At 44.5% G+C, this 19,122-nt stretch overlaps 1 protein-coding gene across 1 annotated transcript; it reads right to left on the minus strand.

Annotated features, from left to right (window-relative positions):
- Nucleotides 1–809: 809 nt before the first annotated feature.
- LY9 (lymphocyte antigen 9) lies at nt 810–17,580 on the minus strand. Its single transcript, XM_037825563.1, is given in 11 exon segments — nt 810–1,894; nt 4,288–4,359; nt 4,745–5,028; nt 5,596–5,649; nt 6,529–6,633; nt 8,030–8,299; nt 9,471–9,764; nt 9,767–9,811; nt 10,307–10,579; nt 12,102–12,431; nt 17,394–17,580. Coding segments are annotated over 11 exon segments (1,926 nt in total). The 5' UTR covers nt 17,524–17,580; the 3' UTR covers nt 810–1,825.
- Nucleotides 17,581–19,122: the final 1,542 nt, after the last annotated feature.

The raw sequence follows: 19,122 nt of genomic DNA on the forward strand, positions 1-19,122 counted from the left end.
TGAAGATGGCCGTTGAAAGCAGACTCTTGCTCCGGAGAAGCTAAGAGAGGATAAATACCCCAAGTGCAACTGAGAGTGACATTTTTGAGGAACTGCAGCCTGGAGACGAACATCCTGGGAGAAAGCCATTTTGAAACCAGAACTTTGGAGCAGACGCCAGCCACGTGCCTTCCCAGCTAACAGAGGTTTTCCAGGCACCACTGGCCATCCTCCAGTGAAGGTACCCGATTGCTGATGTGTTACCTTGGACACTTTATGGCCTTAAGACTGTAACTGTGTAATGAAATAAACCACCTTTTATAAAAGCCAATCCATCTCTGGTGTTTTGCATTCCGGCAGCATTAGCAAACTAGAACGTTATATCTGTTCTGTATCCAGACTGGTAACAAGGAGGGAAGTTCTTTTAGGTAAATATGGGAAGCTTATATGGAAGAGGCATTTTAAACACATTAAAAATTGTCAAAAGAGTAACATGTGTATGGTTAAAAACAATAGAGCAGTACAAAGAAACTTGTAGTAAAAAGAGAGTCTCCTTCTCAACTTGGGATTCTCAGTTCCTTTCCCAGACGCAGTCACTGATAAGCTTCTTGTATATCTATGCCTATATAAGCATGTAGATATACTTTTAACCCAATTGGCAGCATATGGTATGCAATATCCTTGACTTTGCTGTTTCCACTTTAAGTATCTTAGCTTTCACTCCACATTAATGGATATTGGTCTTTTCCTTTTTGTTATTTATGTGGCAATGTTTGTGTATTTGGGGTTCTCCAGGACCACCCTCTGGTTCAATGATTTGCTAGGAAGACTTACAGAATTCAGAAAAACTGTTATATTCACAGTTACAGGTTGTTACAGTGGAAGGACACAGATCAAAATGAGCAATGGAAAAAGGCAGATAGGGCAGGGTTTAGGAGAGATCAGGCACAAGCTTCCGGTTGTTCTCTCCCAGGGTAGTCATGAGGACATTGCTTAACTCTCCCAGCAGTGGTGTGTGATAACACATATGGAGTATTGCCAACCAGCAAGTGCCTCTGAATCTGGTGTCCAGGGATTTTATTGGGGGTCAGTCACATAGACAAGGCTGACCACTCACATGGCTGATCTTAGCCTCCAGTCCCTCCAGAGGTCAAACTGCTACTCTCTTTGTTAGCATAGACTATCTAGGGTGATCCATGGCCTCCAGGTAAACAAAGACATTCTTATCAGACAGGATATTCCAAAGACTTCGAGGTTACCTCCCAGGAGCCTGGTTAGGGCCAAAGTTTTATTTGAAATATAAACACCCTGACCTGCTGAGTTAATCCTTTACTGCACATTTTTTAATTGCATGGATATATTATCATGTATATGGACTCCCACTAATGGACATTTAGACTATTTCAACCTTGTATTTTAAACAATGCTGCAGTAAAGATCATTTTGCATAGATCTTTGTGCACATGTGTGAAGATAACTGTAGGATCCATTTTAGCAGCTTTTTAGAAGATGGTGTGAAGCATGGTCAATCCAGGTTAGTCTGGGTCACCTTCAACAGCATTTGACCAGCATTAGCAGAGTTTTGAAGTGGTGCCTGAGTTGACAGGAGGAAACAATATAAGCATACAAGGAGAAATATGGCACAATGGCATTTGAAGCCCGTGGGCTTTAAGAAGGAGCCCATGTCTGAACTATTAATAGGCTTTGGAAGCCACAAAGGGTGAGGAGAAGGGGCGTGGGGTCAAATCCAAGCAGCTCTGAGACACAGGGAAATTCCAAGGCTCTTCTGTCTGCAGGAGTCCTGGCTCTAAAGGGCTGCAAGAGAAAGGTGGCAGCTGCTTCCTTTTCAGGTGAAGTTTTCATAGATAGGGATTTTAGGAGACTCAGGATCATTCTGTGGTGGTGGTGGTGCCACCTGTGAGCCAGAAGAACACATAACATCATAGTTAATAAAGCCTGGAACATTCCTGTATCCTAAGCCCTGTGCTGCTGAGAGAGGAAGGTGGACCATCCTACAGAAGCAAGGTCACATGGGCTTGCCCTGGGTTTGAACAATCAACCAAGCAGATGACAAGCATTTATCACTTAATGGTAAAGGTTGTGGGCTGGACTCTCTGCAAGAGTGATACAAGATAGTTTAGTTCAGCAAATTGAGGGAATACAAGAATGACAATTAAGGCCTTGCCCTCAAGAAGCTACTGTCTAATGATCCCAATCCCTTCCCGGGCAGGAGAAACAAGACAAATATTCATATAAAGATAATTCAGGTGGTAGAGGCTAAGTGCCAAAACAATGGTTCAGACTATTAGACCATTCATGTTCCAAGGGTTCTGAGATCATTTGTCTGAGAGTGTTCGGGAGAGTCTCTACAGAGCAGATGGGGACTGAGCTGTTGCGGAGAGGAGAGGAGGTTAGGTGCCAGCAACAGCTTGGGTATAGCATGAATCTTCTTTGAGATATTATTCTGATATGTGTGTCAGAAAATAGTAACTAAACTAGGCTTGAGAATTTCTTTAATAAGTGGGAAATAATGGCCGTAGTAGCCTGAGAAACTGCTTCAGAACTATTAGTCCTGAAAACTCTGAAGACAAGGAATAAAATTTGTCTGTCAAGAAAAGGAAAATAAATAAATAAATAAAAAAAGAGTAAAAAAAATGAACAAACAAAAATCTGTCTGTCAAGAGCTTGGAAATGTATTAATTTCCACTAACACTATTTACACGATTAATACATTGGGATGCATTGATTTCTACTAACACTGTGGGTGAGTGAGGTTTCAGGGGTCTCAAGTCCCTGTAGTGGTGTGGGAGCTATGGAGGACTGACCATACATGGGGTGACTCATGGTCATTCTGAAACTCATGACAGGGACTGATGTCCGTGACTTTAGGGTAGACCTGTGTCGACCCAAACATGAAGGGCCATGTTGGAGTGGAAAGCCGTTTTGGGAATGCAGTGGACACTAGGGATCTGTCCTGAAGGCCAAAGACAAACTCCCTAGCTTGGCTAGGCATTAGGCTGTGCTGTCCAAGTTAGGACATGAGGCAGATGATGGTTGAAATGAATTGCATGTTTGAACATGTGTTTACTCAGCAAGTTCTATCCATCTTTTAAGGTCCAACCCAAATTCTTTTATCATGAAACCTTTCCTGTCTATCTCAGTGCAGCGATATTTCACACTTTCAGGATCAGAAAATCCTTGAGAACTGTCCACATAATTTAGAGAGTGATCATGTAGTGTGTATTGTCTCCCCTTCCAAGTGAAAGAATCAGCTTCACCCTTTCTCCCCCTAAAGGTAGATAAGACAGTTAGTTCTCAAGGTCAGGGTTGGTGCCTAAACATATCTGACCCCCCATAGCACCCATCCCAGTTCTGGGCAAACAGAAGATGCTGAATAAATATCTATGGATTGATTCATCAATGACAAGAAAGTAGCATGATTGAAAAATCAGGGGGAGAGAAAGACTTCGAGAATTTTTTTCCATTATGTTTGAATATGTTACAGGAAGGGTATTCAGGAACAGGTGTGGAAAGCAAAAGCATAATGGATCCAATGTTTTCAGGAAGGTGAAAGTGAAAGTGGAGTGGACAGCCAGATTCAGATCAACGTTAATTATCTTTGCTTAGAGTTATACAGGATTATTTTTAAACCCCAGTGGGTCTTAACACTGGAACTTCTAACTATCTGTATGACCTTTAGGAAAAACAAAGTTTTTTGGATCTCAGCCTCTTTGGCTATAAAATGTGAATTATAATACATTTCTAAAAGTGTCATAAATATCATATCAGAAAATGTTTTTCAATGTTTCAAAAATTGTAAAACTTTATATAAAGTTAGCTAATATTATTATTTTTAAATGGTGAATCCCATTCTTAAGTGATCTTTTAAGACTAGAATAAATTCAGTGTATTGTAGTTAAGAACACATTTTCCAAAAAATGTTAACATTTGACTGTTGGCTAAATTCCAACTGTCTCAGGAATTCATCGTTTTGGCAGATTAGGATTAGGGTAGAGATATTTTTAGGAATACACATGGTCCATACAGTATTTGGGTTTACAGCCTCTCATTCTTCTTAATTGATTTAAGATTATTAAATCAATTAGAAATGTCCAGCCTTTGATCTCACAGAAGTCAGTCAGGAATACTTGTTTAAGCATCTCTGGGGGCCATGCAGTGTGTCAGAGGGATCATAGTGGCTAAAACTTAAGTTCCTCATCCATGGGAATCTCGAACTTTTAGTTAAAAAGGTCTGGGTAATAGTTCCTCACTTTGTGGACCCTGGAATAGAGAGAAAATGGTTCTTACTCTCTGGAATTTCTGTATACAGCTGTACACTGTGGGTGAACATTCATTCCTATGTGGAGCTGGGGTCTTTCCCTGTAACAGATCAATCAAAACAGCCTTAATCACCAAACGAGAGACTTCCAGTGTTTCACTCTCAACCCTTGAGGAAATGAGTCACCCACCAGGTCCTGGTCTCACACAGAAGGTGGGAGCTGCCTCAGGGCAGTGGGGACAGCTCCTCTGGTTCCCCACTGCCTCCCTTATTAATGACCCAGGAATGGGATCTGAGGGATGAGGCCCCATTTGGAGGGACCCGAAGGCTTGGTGAACATGGATAGAGTGTGATTCCCAGCCCATTTGTCCCTGGTCCTGTTCCTTCCACTCCCTCAGCCCCAATCTGGTAGGAATAATCATCCAGGATACTGGATGGTCCTTGCAGTGGGAGGGAGTGAAAGGGGTGCTGATCAGACAGGCTCACCTGCATGTTAAGGAACACTTGTGTGTACACTGTGCCCCCTTCAACCACAGACTCAAGTGCCCTGTCATATAGAGTGACGAGCTCATACTCGGGTTGTTCCTCAGAGGCTGAGTCATGCCCAGGTTCCCGTTGAGTGACCAAGTCATATGCCTCATCCCTTCTGTTGGCAGACTTGTGAATCTCAGGCTTCTCCTCAGCTGTTATGCTGCTGTTAGAGCTGCTGTTGGATGTGGGTCGAGGTCGTTGCCTGTCAGTCTTAGGGGGAGTGTCCAGCTTTTCATGTTCTTGAAAGAGCATGGAGTATAATGTGCAGTCAACAGAGTGTTCTGGAATACAGCAAGCAGGGTTGATAAAAAGCATGCTTAGCCCCACCTCTCCCTTGTTTTGCTGCAAGAATCCAATCCTGCCCTGACTCCTTTCCCACATGAGGCCTAGAGAATGGCAGGAGAGGTTTTCCTCTCCTTTTGGGGTTTCCATTCCACGTGCCCTCCCTCCTTCCTTCTTTTCAAGCATTCAGGCAATGGTGCTCAATGTCTGAGGAGCCTTTGAGACCTCACAGAGGACAGATTGCCTCTCCTGGCTCTGGCCACCACCTCTGAAGATCCCATCTGGCTGTGACTTCTGTTCCCCAAACTATCTTCCTTTAGCACATTGCTTCTCAAACTTCAGTGGGCATAAGAATCACCCGGGGATCTTGATAAAATGCAGATTCTGGTTCAGTGTTTTAGGGTGGGGTCCAGGATTCTGCATTTCTAGTAAGCTTGTGGCTGATCCCCCATTGCTGGTCTGAAGACCACACTTTGAGTAGAATGGCTTTGGAGCTCCTTTCTGAACCAGGGATCCCATATTACCTGGTATGTTAGGAGGGACCTCAACTTGGCTGGAACTGAATGCTAGGGCTGAATCTGAAAAAACAAGTTAGAGAAGCTTCATCAGATGGGCTGTGAGAAGAGAGGTCTCTGCTTCTAGGAGAGCAAAGGAGAAGGGAAGAGGTTGTCTAGGGACAGAAAGAGAAAGGACTTCAGGGAGGAGGATGAGCCCTGACGTGAGGACAAGCACATGGGAAGGGGTGACCAGAGTGTAGGGTCACCTTCAGCTGAGGTTCTAGAAGGCTCTGGGGCTTCCTGTCATGCCTATGGAAAAGAGAAGCTCTAACCCCTCTTGTAACCAGTAGTCAGAGTGGTTTGTCTACTCACAGTGATTCTTCTAGAGCTCTTTGTGTTCTAGCCACCCCATTCTTTTCAAGAACTGCCCCATTCCCACTCTAATGATGAGATTCTACAGGGAGCTACCAATCATAATAGCTGATCCTCTTGGCCACAGTGATTGGCCCAAGAAGGGCCACATGATCTAAAGCTGGGTCAATCAGAGCTATTTCTTGAGAGTTTCAAATTGGGGGTGGAGGAAACATCTTTTTTTCCCATTCTGGTTTTACAGCTATTGATATGGGTGAGTCTGAGGCTACCTGAGGCTACCCTCACCCCCAACACTGCCCCTCTGCTGGCTGCAGTAGGAGAGAGTAAACGGGCTCAAACAGAGAAGGGGAGAAGAGAGCTGGAGAACTCTGGTGACTTTTGAGTTTCCGATGACATTTGTCCTCAGGCCAGCACCATCCTGTCTTCCCACACCCCCTTCCCACTCCATCCATCACTATGAGAAGAAATAAGATCTTTGGAGACAAGAGGTAGGAGGGGAGTGTGTGAAGACAAAATTTTCCGGAAGAAAGGAAGGTTCCAGAGAAATTGCCTAATGCTGACAGATGCCACTGGTCTCAGCAAACCCACATTTTTTTTTGTGCTTCCAAATGCACCAGCTGGAGGCCCCGAAACATAGAAGGACAGGAGCCAGCATGAGAGGTATAATCCAAAGCTTCATCCTTCTCTTACGCCCTTGAAAGAGGAAATGAGTGATATCAACATAAATAATGCTAAGGGAGATTGGAGCCAATGATGGCTACAATCCTGCCTCTTAAGACGCCACGATATTGCCAAAAATAGTTACTTTCATTTATTCATTCTACGGCTGTTTATTGAGCAGGAATCATTCTAGGTGAGAGGTGAGAGCAGTAAATAAGGCAGAAACCATCCCAGGGTAGAGAGGTTTATAACTTTCCCAGTGTCATGGTTTTAAGTACCTGAACTGGCATTTGAATCAAGCTGTCTGATTCGAAGGCACCCTTAACCACACCACACTGCCCCTCTCTGTAAATGATATGAGGGAAGTTCCAGGCTTGAGACAGAAAGAGCCCAGATTCCTACTTGAGCTGGGCTCTGGATAGGTCTGTAAAGCATAGCCTGACCCAGCATCATCAGAGCCTGGGTAGACCCTCCCTTCCCTCTGCTTCCCTTGAGGAAGAGCAGAGGACACAGCTCAGGGTCCCCATTCTGTCTTTGCTGTGTGACCTTGGGCAAATCCCTTAGCCTCTCTGAGACTCTGTTTCTTTATAATAAGAGTATCTGCCTCCAAGGGTTGTTACGAAGAGTGCGCTAAAATGCACAAAGGCCTAGGGTAGTGCCTGGCATATAGTAAGAGCCACCAGGGCTTCCTTTTTAACTCCCACACTCACACAGTCCTTATTTCCTTTGTGGTTTGCATCCCTTCTCGTATCAACTTCCCAGTAACTCTTCTCCACAACCTCTCATGCAGCACTGTCTGATATGATAGCCACGAGCCATGTGTGAGCCCTTGCTATGTGGCTACTGTGGCTACTGTGGCTGAGGAGCTAAATCTTTTTTATTTTAATCATGTTTAATTAACTACATTTTAAATTAAAAAAAACAGGTACTTGATTTAGTTATTGAAAAGCTGGTAAGTATGTTTGGAGCAATTGGGTATGTCAAACTATTTTTTCAACTGTAAATTTTATGAAATCTGAATACAGGTAAAATACATGCAATGAAAATTTAGCATCTGGCTTGAGATGTGGTGTAAGCATGAAATACATACTGATTTCAAAGACTTAGTATAAAATAAAAATAAAAAACAACCTCATGAGTCATTTTCTTTTACATTGGATACACTGAAATGATATTTTCGATATATTGGTAAAATAAAAGATAACATTAAAATTAATTTTACCTTTCTTTTTACTTTTTCTAATGTGGCTCAGAAAAATTTTAATTACATACATGACTCCCATTTTATTCCTATTGGAATGTGCTGCTCTAAAGGACTCTCACCCACACTCCCTTGCTGCACTTTCATAAAGAACCACTTAAATCGCAAACTCTTTTGGAGCTGGGCTTTGAGGCCCTGAGGCCCAGTGGAGCAGCGCTGGAGAGCAACCTGGACAGATACTCCCAGGAAGAAAGTGCCAGGAGCTGTTGCTGATGGGATTCACGGCCGTGCATGTAAAGTTGGGGTGCTTTTCACCGCGTCTCCAGGAGACTTGGAGGCGTGATCCGCCTTGGGACACAACAGCTCCTTTCTGCAGAGGGGTCCATATGTACTTCACGTTGTCATCACTGTCCTCCACCGAGCACGTCAGGGTGACCCTGCAGATGCAGTTCTTAGTGAGCTTGAGGCTCCAGGTGACATTCGGCTTCTTCAGCTTCCCTGTGTGAGGAGAGAGGCAAACCCCATGAGGAATCAGGCCTGCCCATGGGGCAGTTGCAAAGTGTCATCATTCACTCTAAATGTCTGTGTTGATGTTGTGTGATGACACAGTGTTAGGGCTGGGAAATTGCCTCCAGGTGTCACAGGTCTTTTGGAGTGTTCCCGGCCTTTCCCTCGCTAGCTATGAAGTCGTGGGCACATTACCTCACTTCTTTGGGCCTTTGATTCCCCTGTGTGAAATAGGGAATCAATAAAAAGTGAAAAAGGAGAGATACAAAGTCATTCTATAAAGTATACTCAGAGCGAGCAAACCGAACAACAAAAATGAGCACACCACTTCCGTGTACTCTGAAGGCCTCCAGGGCGTCCATTTGAGGTTCCATTATCTTATCTGTTTACTTATATGAGATAACACAGGTAGAGGAGTGAGCACAGCACCCAAGATTGAGGAAGTGCTCAATGTTAGCGATTTCAAAACAAATAATAAGGCGTTCTCTGTTCCCAGTTTAGGTGTTTACTTAACCTTCTTGATATTTCTTTTATATTTGAGTCACGGTATGTGATGGGTGAGTACTTGGTCTACTTGCTGCACATTTCATGAGGACCTTGGAGAGGGTCTCTTTTCACAGGTACCTGGACACCGACAAACCCAGGCAGGGGGTATGTTGACCGTGTCTGAACGGTACAGGTGAAGGAGATGACAAAACTGAATCATGCACCCCATCAGGCCAAGCTCCCTAGAAGCTCAGAGCTAAAGAGAGCCCCTCACACTCAGTGGAGCCTAAAGGCCCACACTCTCAGAGCCCACAGGGTCTTCCGGATGCTGACAGGGCCTTCTCCTCAGTCTTCTCTGATTTCACCCCAGCAGGTTCTGCCCTCATTGAAAATGGTAATGTTCTATAAAAATGTGAGGGCTTCCTAGACCCATCTGATAATCAGTGCAGGACAGGGCTTGTGCTGAAAGCAGGTGGTTGAGGTTCACTGGAAGCCTGCAGGAAGGTAGATCTTGATAGGCAGATTTTGCCCAGCGGCTGGTTGTAATTTTTCCTTCCATGTATTGGAATGAACTGTACTAGAGACCTGAGGCATTTTGGTACAAGGAGGAGATTGAGAGAGGGAGGTGGGGCAGGCAGCAAAGAGAAGAGAGCTTTTGGGGAAGGACAAGACTCAAGGTAGACAAGCAGGGTGATGTGCTTCGAGCTGGGCACCCTGGGGGCCTCTGAGCACACGTAGGCACGGTAGGGGCCGGCATCCTCCACCTGCAACCGGCTGATCTTCAGGGAGTAGTCCTGGCCGGAGACCCATACCTGGTCCGTGTCCAGCTCCTTGGACTTAGCGAGCAGGTCCGCAGTTGCTGCTTATCCCTTCTCTTTGCTGATAACAGACGCGTTAAACATCCAGACAACTTTCTCTTTGTCCTCACTGGCTGGGACGGCCAGAGGCAGGGTGACTGACTCCCCCAGGATCCTACTATCGTCTCCCCCATTATTCCTCCTTTGGAGGCTCCTGGATCTGCAGTCAGGGGAGAGACATGGCAGCTTCAGTCACTGTGCCCCACTCTTTTGTCCTGCAGCCGGTCCGCTGGGGCCTCCTGCCCAAGCCCCTTCCCCAGCCACCTCTTCTGCTGAGGCATCCCTGCTGCTTTTCCATGATAACCTGTTGCATTTGGTTCTGCCCATGGCATACCCAGGCCTCTCCTGTCTGCTTTTCTGAGCTGGAGTTGACTAGAGGGGATACCTCCCCGCCCCTCCTCCAAGCAAAGGTCAATCTGGACTCCTTCAGGCATACTCTCTATTCTACCCCCACCCTCACCCCCCTTGCTATGGGGAGTTCCCAAGTCTTCTGCCAGCTGCTCTCAGGCCCCTAAGTATAGAGAATAAGCGGTCTTCAGGCTTGTCCTCTTGCTTCCCCACCCTATCTGTGAACTGCCAAAAGCTTGGGGTTTGGCCCCACAGTTGCTCAGACTGCTTCTGGAATCGCCTGGAGGGCCCAAGTGGAGTCAGGCACCTGTACAGAACTGCTGGGCAGGGACAGGGCGGGAGCTGCTCTGGCTGATGGGGTTGCTGGCGGTGCAGGTGTATGCCAGATCTGGGTCACAGGGCATCCGGGAGATGGTGAGAGTGGAGCTCCCAGAGGACTCAGAACCATGGGCATCCCTCGGGGCCCTGCTATACAGAATGCTTTCCCCTGCCCCCTCCACAGAGCACGTCAGGGTGACGTCACAGGAGGCGTTCTCAGACACCGTGGCTTTCACGGTGACGCGCGGCTCCTGCAGCGGCTCTGGGGGACAACAGCAATGGAGGACAACTCACCTTCCCAGCAGGTGAACGCTGAGAGGACATGGTGCTGTGGGGCTGCTGCGGGCAGCAGGGAGAGGCCAGCACTGCCTGTTCCAGGGGAAGTTTCCTCTTCATTTCCCACAGCAGGCTAGGTGGAGAGCCTCTCCTCTGTGCTTGCATAATACCCTCTCCAGGTGTTATCACCACGACTCAACATGCTCAATTGTGTGATTACTTGTCCCTCTCCCCACCAGTTTGTGAAGTCCTGGAGGGCAGGGCCGATGCCTGTGACAATACCTTACGTGAAAGGCACTCACCAGTGTTTGGTGAATAAATGAAGGACCCAGCCCCAAACGCAAAGGAGGAGCAGCTCTACCTCTAAAATCTGAGTTGCCCATATCTTTTTTTCCTGAATTTTGAATCAACTGTGCTTCCAGGCTTTCTTCCTGGTCCTTTCTTTCCCTTTTGTGATATCACCTGTCTTTACCACGTAGGCACACATGTTTAGTTAAATGCTATTTCTTTCTTTTTTTTGAATACATAATAAGTGCATAAAATTGAAAACATACAAAAGGGTACACAATGAAATAAAAGTAAGCTTCTTTTCCTTCTCTGCCTCCCAGTCATCTATTTCTTCTATTTTCTCTCCCCACTGGCAATCATTGTTACACGTTTCTTGTCGATCCTTCCATAGATATTTTTCTTAAAGTATGGCAATATACTATATGTACTGTTCTGAGTATTTTAAAAAATTTAACAGTATATCTTGGAATTTGCTTTATGTCAGTAACATATTGAATTGATTAATTCTAATTCTATTAGCTGCACAGAATCCCATTTATTTAATATATATAGAACACCCAAAGAAGCTATTTAAAAAAGGTCAAGCTACCCAATAGAAAGATGGGTAAAAGATATTAATAGAGTCACAGAAAAGAGAACACAAATGTCTCTGAAACATGAGCAGTTATACCTCTCCATCATAGTAAGAAAAATATAAACTATGAAATAGTATTTTAAATAGCCAGTTCAGAAAAGATAAAAATGTTTAATAACACATTGTTATAAAGAATATGGAAAAATGTATTCTCAAACATTTCTGGTGGGAGGGTTGCTTGATAACATGAGGACACTTTGGCAATATTTAGCAATATTAAAAATGCCGGTACTCTTCGACTCGGCAACTTGACTCCAGTAACAGCTTCTACAGATTTATCCATCAGAATTTACCCCACTCACATATGTGGGAAAAGATAGATACATAAGACTATTCACTGCAACAGTACTTGTGAGAGAAAACTATTGGAAACAATCTGATTTTATGTAACTAGGGGACCAGTTCCATGAATTATGGCCGTTATATGAAGTGTAAGGATTTTACGCTGTGTTTTCCACTCTTGACATCTGTATGTATGGAATTGTGGGAAAATGGCCAATGTGGTAGACATCTTTATCCTAGAGAGATAAATTCTTAGAGAGGAAAAAAATGTTTTTAAAAATAAAAGATCAACACCAGAACTCACCATAGATGTGCAGGATGAATTTCTCTTTGGTGGTAACTTCAGAATTCTTTCGGTTTATCTGGGCTGTGTAAAGTCCTTCATCCTCCAGGGTCAGATTGCTGATGTGCAGGGATAAGCTCCAGGGAGAGATGGTTAGTCGGTCCTGGTAGCTTTTGGTCATGAAGATAACATCTTTTCTTGGTTTTGCAAAAGCTAGAGCATTTTTGGAATTGAGCCAGGTGACATGCTCAATCTCTGTGTCCAGTGAGATGTTCAGGTGCAGAGTCACGGAGGCCCCCACAATCCCCAGCACCACCGTTGGGGCTGAGTTCTCTCCGGAGACTCCTGGCCCTGCAGAGACAGAAAAGGGCCTTGGAGGAGCAGCTGGGCCCCTCAAGCCAGCTTTCATTCATGCATTCACTCAGTAACCACACATTGAGCACAAATGCCAGATGCTGAGGAGTGAAATGAGATTCCTGTCCTCCTCCTTCTAGGCCCATTGCTTAGCAAAGTCATTCATTCATTTGACAAAAAGTGCTCCCATGAAAGTGGCTATAGAAATCAGGAAAAAAATTAGGTTTCTTCTTTTAGGTTTCTGTTCAAACAGGGGAATTAAGCTTGCAACCTTGAGTGAATTTCTGATTTTCTCTGAGAATCAGTTTACTTGTCTATAAGATGGAAATACTCACACCTGCACCATCTTCCTCAAGGGTTATGCTAAGGATTAAATGAAAGCAGTTTGTTGTGAATTGTAAAGAACCAGTGAAGTAAAAATTGAGCATCTTTGAAAAAAATAAGATGGATCAATGGATGGCTAGAGGGATGGATAGATGGACAGGTGTGTGATAAGCAAGGCAAGAAAAATAAAAAGTAATGGTATAACATAGGTGGTAGATATATGAGTGTTTGCTGTAAAATTCTTTCAATGTTTCTGTAAGTTTGAGAGTTTTAATAGTAAAATGTTGGGAACAGAAAGAGCGTCTCTCACCTCTATCTCACCCTACCTTCCCAGGTGATCAGACTGACTTTGGCTTGGCCAGGGAAGTCTGCCCTGCCCTCAGGAACAAGGTTTGGGGTTGGGATCACATGGTAGCATTGATTCAGGCTAGGTGAATAAATAAGAAAAAATAAAATTTTTCTTATTTCAGGAAAGACCCAGATTCCTGATAAATGCTGTTACCAAGGCTACCAGGAGCCTGACATTCAGCCAAGACAGCTAATTTCCTTGTAGGGACCCTCTGGGTGTCTGCTGGGTGCCCCCTGCCTGGATTCCCAGATTCCAGGGCTTCTGAGGCTCTGGAGAGTACTCTGGGAATTCTAGAAAATTCTAGAAAAAGTCAGATCGGGTCAGAGCCCTGGTTGCTCCAGGAATTCTGGGTGTAGAAACAAGTAGAAAATGTATGAGAGAGAAGAGGCATAAATACATCCTGGAGAGATGGCGAAAGACCGAGTGTGCCGTGGAGGCCCAGAGGTGTGAGAATATGCAGGCACAGAGAGGAGACACCCTGATTGCTATAGGTCTTGGGGTTCTCTGCCCAGACTGACATCAGCTGACCACCTGGGCCTTGAGAAATACAGCTAGGGAGGATCTGGGGCCAGGTACCCTGGCCGTGAGAAGGCAGGTTCAGGTGGATTTGGAGTTGGTGTGAGGTTGATTTGAGGTTGCCTAAAAGAGAACTCTTGGAAGAGAAATGAAACAAAGTTTCAGTGGCTGAGAGATTTCACATGGAATCACGAGGTCATTCTGGAGTTATTCTTATGTGTTATATAGATATCCCTTTTTAGTTTTTAGTGTATTGGAATAGCTAGAAGGAAATACCTGCAACTGTTAAACTGCAACCCAGTAGCTTTGATTTTTGAAGATGATTGTATAACTGTATAGGTTACAGTGTGTAACCATGTGATTGTGAAAACCTTGTGGCTCACGCTCCCTTTATCCAGTGTATGAACAGATGAGTAGAAAAATGGGAACAAAAATTAAATAAATAATAAGGGGTATGGGGTATGGTATGTTTTGGATATTCTTCTTTACTTGTATGTTTATTCTTTTTATTTTATTTTATTTTTATTTGGAGTAATGAAAATAAATGTTCAAAAATTGATTTTGGTGATCACTGCACAACTATATGATGGTACTGTGAACAACTGATTGTACACTGTGGAGGATTGTAGGGCGTGTGAATGTATCTCAATAAAACTGAATTTAAAATAAAAGGAACTCTTCCCATCTGGAAGAAACTGCTTACCATTGCTATAAGTGTATTAGGTGCTGTGATGGCTAGATTTATCTGTCAACTCGGCCAAGTGATGGTGTCCAGGTGTCTGGTCAAGCAAGCACTGTCCTAACCATCACTGCAAGGACATTTGTGGCTGGTTAATAAACCAGAAGGCTGGTTTATTAAATCATCAGTCAATTGACTGCAGCTGTGACTGATTACATCAACAAAGGGCGTGTCTTCTGCAATGAGAGAACTCAATCAGCTGGATTTCATCCAATCAGTTGAAGACTTTTAAGGAAGAGAGAAAGGACCTTCACTTCTTCTTTGGCTAACCAGTGAAGTGTTTTCCGAGCAGTTCATCAAACATCTTCATTGGAGTTGCCAGTTCACTGCCTGCTACAGAATTTGGACTCATGCATCCTCACAGTTGTGTGAGACACTTTTATAAAATCCTATACTTACAGATATCTCTTGTTGATTCTGTTTCCCTAGAGAACCCTAACTAATACCGGTACTCTATATAAATCATCTCATTTAATCCTCAGAATTATCCTATAATTAACCCCATTTTACAAATGAGGAGCTGAAATTTAGAGAGTTTAAGCCATTTGCCTGATATTTTGGGTTGGTAAGTTGCAGAGTCCAGATCCTATATAAATGGTGCGCTGGTGTGTGGGGGATAGGAGGGCTGACAGCCTCAGACTTGGAAGCCCAGGAGATGCTGGTGTTGGCTGGGTGCATAGGGCTGTGACTTGACTTCATCTCTCCTCTTCTCAGAGACAGACAAAGCCTCACGGACTGTCACTGGTAGGGAGCAGGATGTGGGGCTCACTTGTCAAACTCTGTTCTAAAAAGTGTGCTACATGGCTCTAAGTATAGTGACAGGAGTCCCAGGTATCTTTTTTTTTTTTTTTTAATTAAATTCAGTTTTATTGAAATACATTCCCACACCATACAGTCATCCATGGTATACAATCCACCATCCACAGTATGATAACATAGTTATGCGTTCATCACAACAACCTATCTCTGAACATTTTCCTTACATCAGAAAGAACCAGAACAAGAATAAAAAATAAAAGTGAAAAAAGAACACCCAAATCATCCCCCCATCCCACCCCATTTGTCCTTTAGTTTTTATCCCCATTCCTCCACTCATCCATACACTAGATAAAGGGGGTGTGATCCACAAGGTCTTCACAATCACACTGTCACCCCTTGTAATCTACATTATTATATAATTGTTTTCAGGAGTCCAGACTGCTGGGTTGGAGTTTGGTAGTTTCAGGTATTTACTTCTAGCTATTCCAATACATTAAAGCCTAAGAGGTGTTATCTATATAGTGCATAAGAATGTCCACCAGAGTGACCTCTCGACTCCATTTGGAATCTCTCAGCCACTGAAACTATTTCATCTCATTTTGCATCCCCCTTTTGGTCAAGAAGATACTCTCAGTCCCACGACGCTGGGTCCACATTCATCCCCGGGAGTCATTCTCTGCGTTGCCAGGGAGATTTACATCCAGTCCCAGGTATCTTATTTTGAACTGTACCATTTGCCTAATTCAAAGATTGTGATTGCTGAATTTGATTTGCCCATGCTTTAATAATTTCCAAATAATGCAAATAAAAATAATCATTACAATAACAAACATAGCTTCCACCAACGATGTGTCAAGGACTTTGTACATATCATCTTTCTCTTCTCTTCTCTCTCTTCCCTGCCCCCCTCACACACACACACAGAAACACACTTCATCTCTAATCTATAAAAGTCCTGCATGATTTATCTTCTAACTCCATGATACACGTAAGAAATAGAGGCTTACACAGCTAGTAAATGATGGAGCAAGGATTTAATTTCAGATGTTTCTTATGCTAAAGAGGGGGTCTTTTCACCCTACTCCCTCCTAATGACCCCTTGGAGATACAAAAGCGTCAAGGGAATTCCCTTTTAGTCCAAAAGGGTGAGGTGAGGCTTGAGGTTGCCCCAGTCAGTGGGCCCAGACCTTGGGAGATGCCTCTTTGCCCTACACTGCCCCAGATTCACAGTGTTGATCATTTGAGGCTTAGATGACATTGGGTGTAGCTTATTAGGTTTGCCCTACACAAACAAGGAGTGCCCGAAGGGTTGGGTGTTGATTTAAACAGCCCTGCTGCTTCCTGTGTTTTTACAGTAAGGCTAAAAATGCAAGTAGAGAGAGAACAGTCTGGAAATTCCCATGGCTCAGCCCTGAGGTCCAGGATCCCTCTCCTACCACACGCATATTTGAGAAGTTTTTCTTGCACCCCGCCCCCCAGCACCTCCTCCCCCAACCCCACCCCAAATGCTCCTAAGTCCTTAGTGCCACCTGCACCATCCTTCAGGGCCCTGGGAAAGCAGGGTCCCAGAGAGGCAGTAGTTGCCACAGCTCCAGTGGCTCAGACCCCCAGGTGCTTCAGATCTTTCCTGGGTTGACTCTGCCTGCTGGACAATGGGGGTCCCGGCCATGCTTCTGGGAGATGTTTACCCGGGAACTAGCAGGGGTTGGGCCTTGATGGGAAGTAAGGTGTTGGGAGAAAAGGATATCAAGAAGGAGGCCGCCTAGCCTAGGGCTACCAGACCATCCCCAGGTCCCCCAGTGAAACCTGAGTAGTCCTGCATATGTGATAAACAAGGCAGGATATAGAAAGAAATGCCAGCGATCCTATTGCTAGGTGGCTTGTCATCAGGGACATTTTCCTGGAACTCTTTGTGGATTTTATCTTCATTGAGAAGGGAACAAACTCGTCACTTGGCACATTTTTTTTTTTTTTTTTTTTTTTTTTAGCAGGAAAGGATGAGAGTGAGAGGAACATGGCCGGAGCACAGAATTACTTGAGATTGGGACTAGAATGCCACAGACTCATGATGCACGGAGATGCACCTACTCTCACACACATGCATAAAGAAACATACACATACGGGGCTCAGAGTAAGGTGGAGCCTGTAGAGCAATTACCTCAATGAGAGGAGTTTCCCAGATTTTATCAACAAGAATCCCCCAGGCAGGCATGCGACCAGCCTCAGAGGAAAACAAGTGGCAAGCAGCAGTGGCCGTAAGTGCACACTTACCCATGAACAGGAAGAGGAGAGGTGTCCACTGAATGGGAGAGAATATTTGTGGCTGACTCTTCTGTGGTTTTCCAGAGAAAGGCCTGAGAGTACAGTAGTCTGACTGTCTCTCTGGGCCTGCCATGTTCATCTATATACAGCAATTAGTCGGCAGCAGGAAGAGCCACAGCTTCCGCAAGAGCATGTGTGTGTGTGTGTGTGTGTGTGTGTGTGTGTGTGTGTATTTTGGGGAGGGTTTTTTATAGCTTTTTACCACAGACTCCTCCCATCCACCCAGGCTGCTGTAGGGATCTCAAGTCTACTCATTTGCAAGCTAATATTGAGCATCATGTGCTTTAGTATCATGAGACTTAGGACCTAAATTCAATTCTGCATTTTTACTTCTCTAGCTCCCTCCCTCTCAGAGATTGGAATTGGAGACAAGCATCGTTGTAAATTTAGAAAATTGCAGACCCAGTCTCCAGACACTGAGGCTCTCTTCTTTCCCTTAGTGCATGGAGTGGATGTTATTGCTTATTCTCTGTCCCTCTGGTCACAAACCTAGTTTTTGTTTGGAGATCAGCCCTCTTTCTCTGTCTGTCAGTCCACGTGGTGCAGATGAGTGATCCCTCTCAGAGTCACATGACTCTGACTTAACCAATCTGAGCACTGCATTTCTCAGCTACAGTGACCGCCTTATGCATCATAGGTAAGCACATGGTCTAAGTAGTCCAAACAGAATGCAACTCAGAACGTTCTTGGGAATTCTATGACCCGCACTTTCATTTATTATTTTTTTCTGTTGGGGTTGAGTTGGAAGAAGTAGTCCTGGGAGGGGTTGGCAGCCATCTAGTGACCACATGGGGAGCCTGTCTGAGAATGGAGTGAATGCAGAAGAAGTGGAGCAGAAAAGAAAAAAAAGGGGAGCAGAAATTATGTTGGGTGACGTCATGTAAATGCTGAATTGTACCCTGCCTGAAGCATGTGATCTGCCCCTGGCATGTTCAGTTACGTAAGTGCTTCTAAGGCGGCCTCTAAGATGGCCAGCCATGGTCTCTGCCATCTGGTATTCACGCTTGTGTAACTGCCGCCCTTTCCCCTTGAGTGTGGGCTAGATTTAGTGACTTGATTCTAATGAATAGACTGTGGCAGACGTAATGGGTAATGGTAATCTCACTTCTGAGATTAGGTTGCAAAAAGGCTGTGGCTTCCATCATGGGTGCTTGTGATGGTTAGGTTCATTCATCACTGTGGCCAGGTGATGGTGCCCAGTTGTCTGGTCAAGCAAGCGCTGGCCTAACCGTTACTGCGAGGACATTTCATAGACTCAAATCATCAGTTAGCTGATTGCATCTATGAGTGACTACATCTGCAGTCAACTAAGGAGAGTGTCTACAGCAATGAGAGATGTTTAATCCAATCAGTTGAAGGCTTTAAAAGGTGAAGTGCTGACTTCAGGAGTCAGAAGAGAGAATTCTCATCTCTTCTTTAGCCAGCCATCCTCTTCTGGGGAATTCATAAAAAACATTCATCGAAGTTGCCAGCTTGTAGCCTGCCCTACGGAATTTGGACTCATGCATCCTCAGAGTTATGTGAGATACTTTAATAAAATCTCATATTTACAAATATATCCTGTTGGTTCTGTTTCCCTAGAGAACCCTGACTAATACTACAGTGCTCTCTCTTTTCCTACCTAGCTTGCTCTGAGGGAAGCAGGTGTTATGTTGCAAGCTGCCTTATGGAGATGCCC

This window comes from Choloepus didactylus, chromosome 2 (genome assembly GCF_015220235.1).
Source record: "Choloepus didactylus isolate mChoDid1 chromosome 2, mChoDid1.pri, whole genome shotgun sequence".
Lineage (NCBI taxonomy): Eukaryota > Metazoa > Chordata > Mammalia > Pilosa > Megalonychidae > Choloepus > Choloepus didactylus.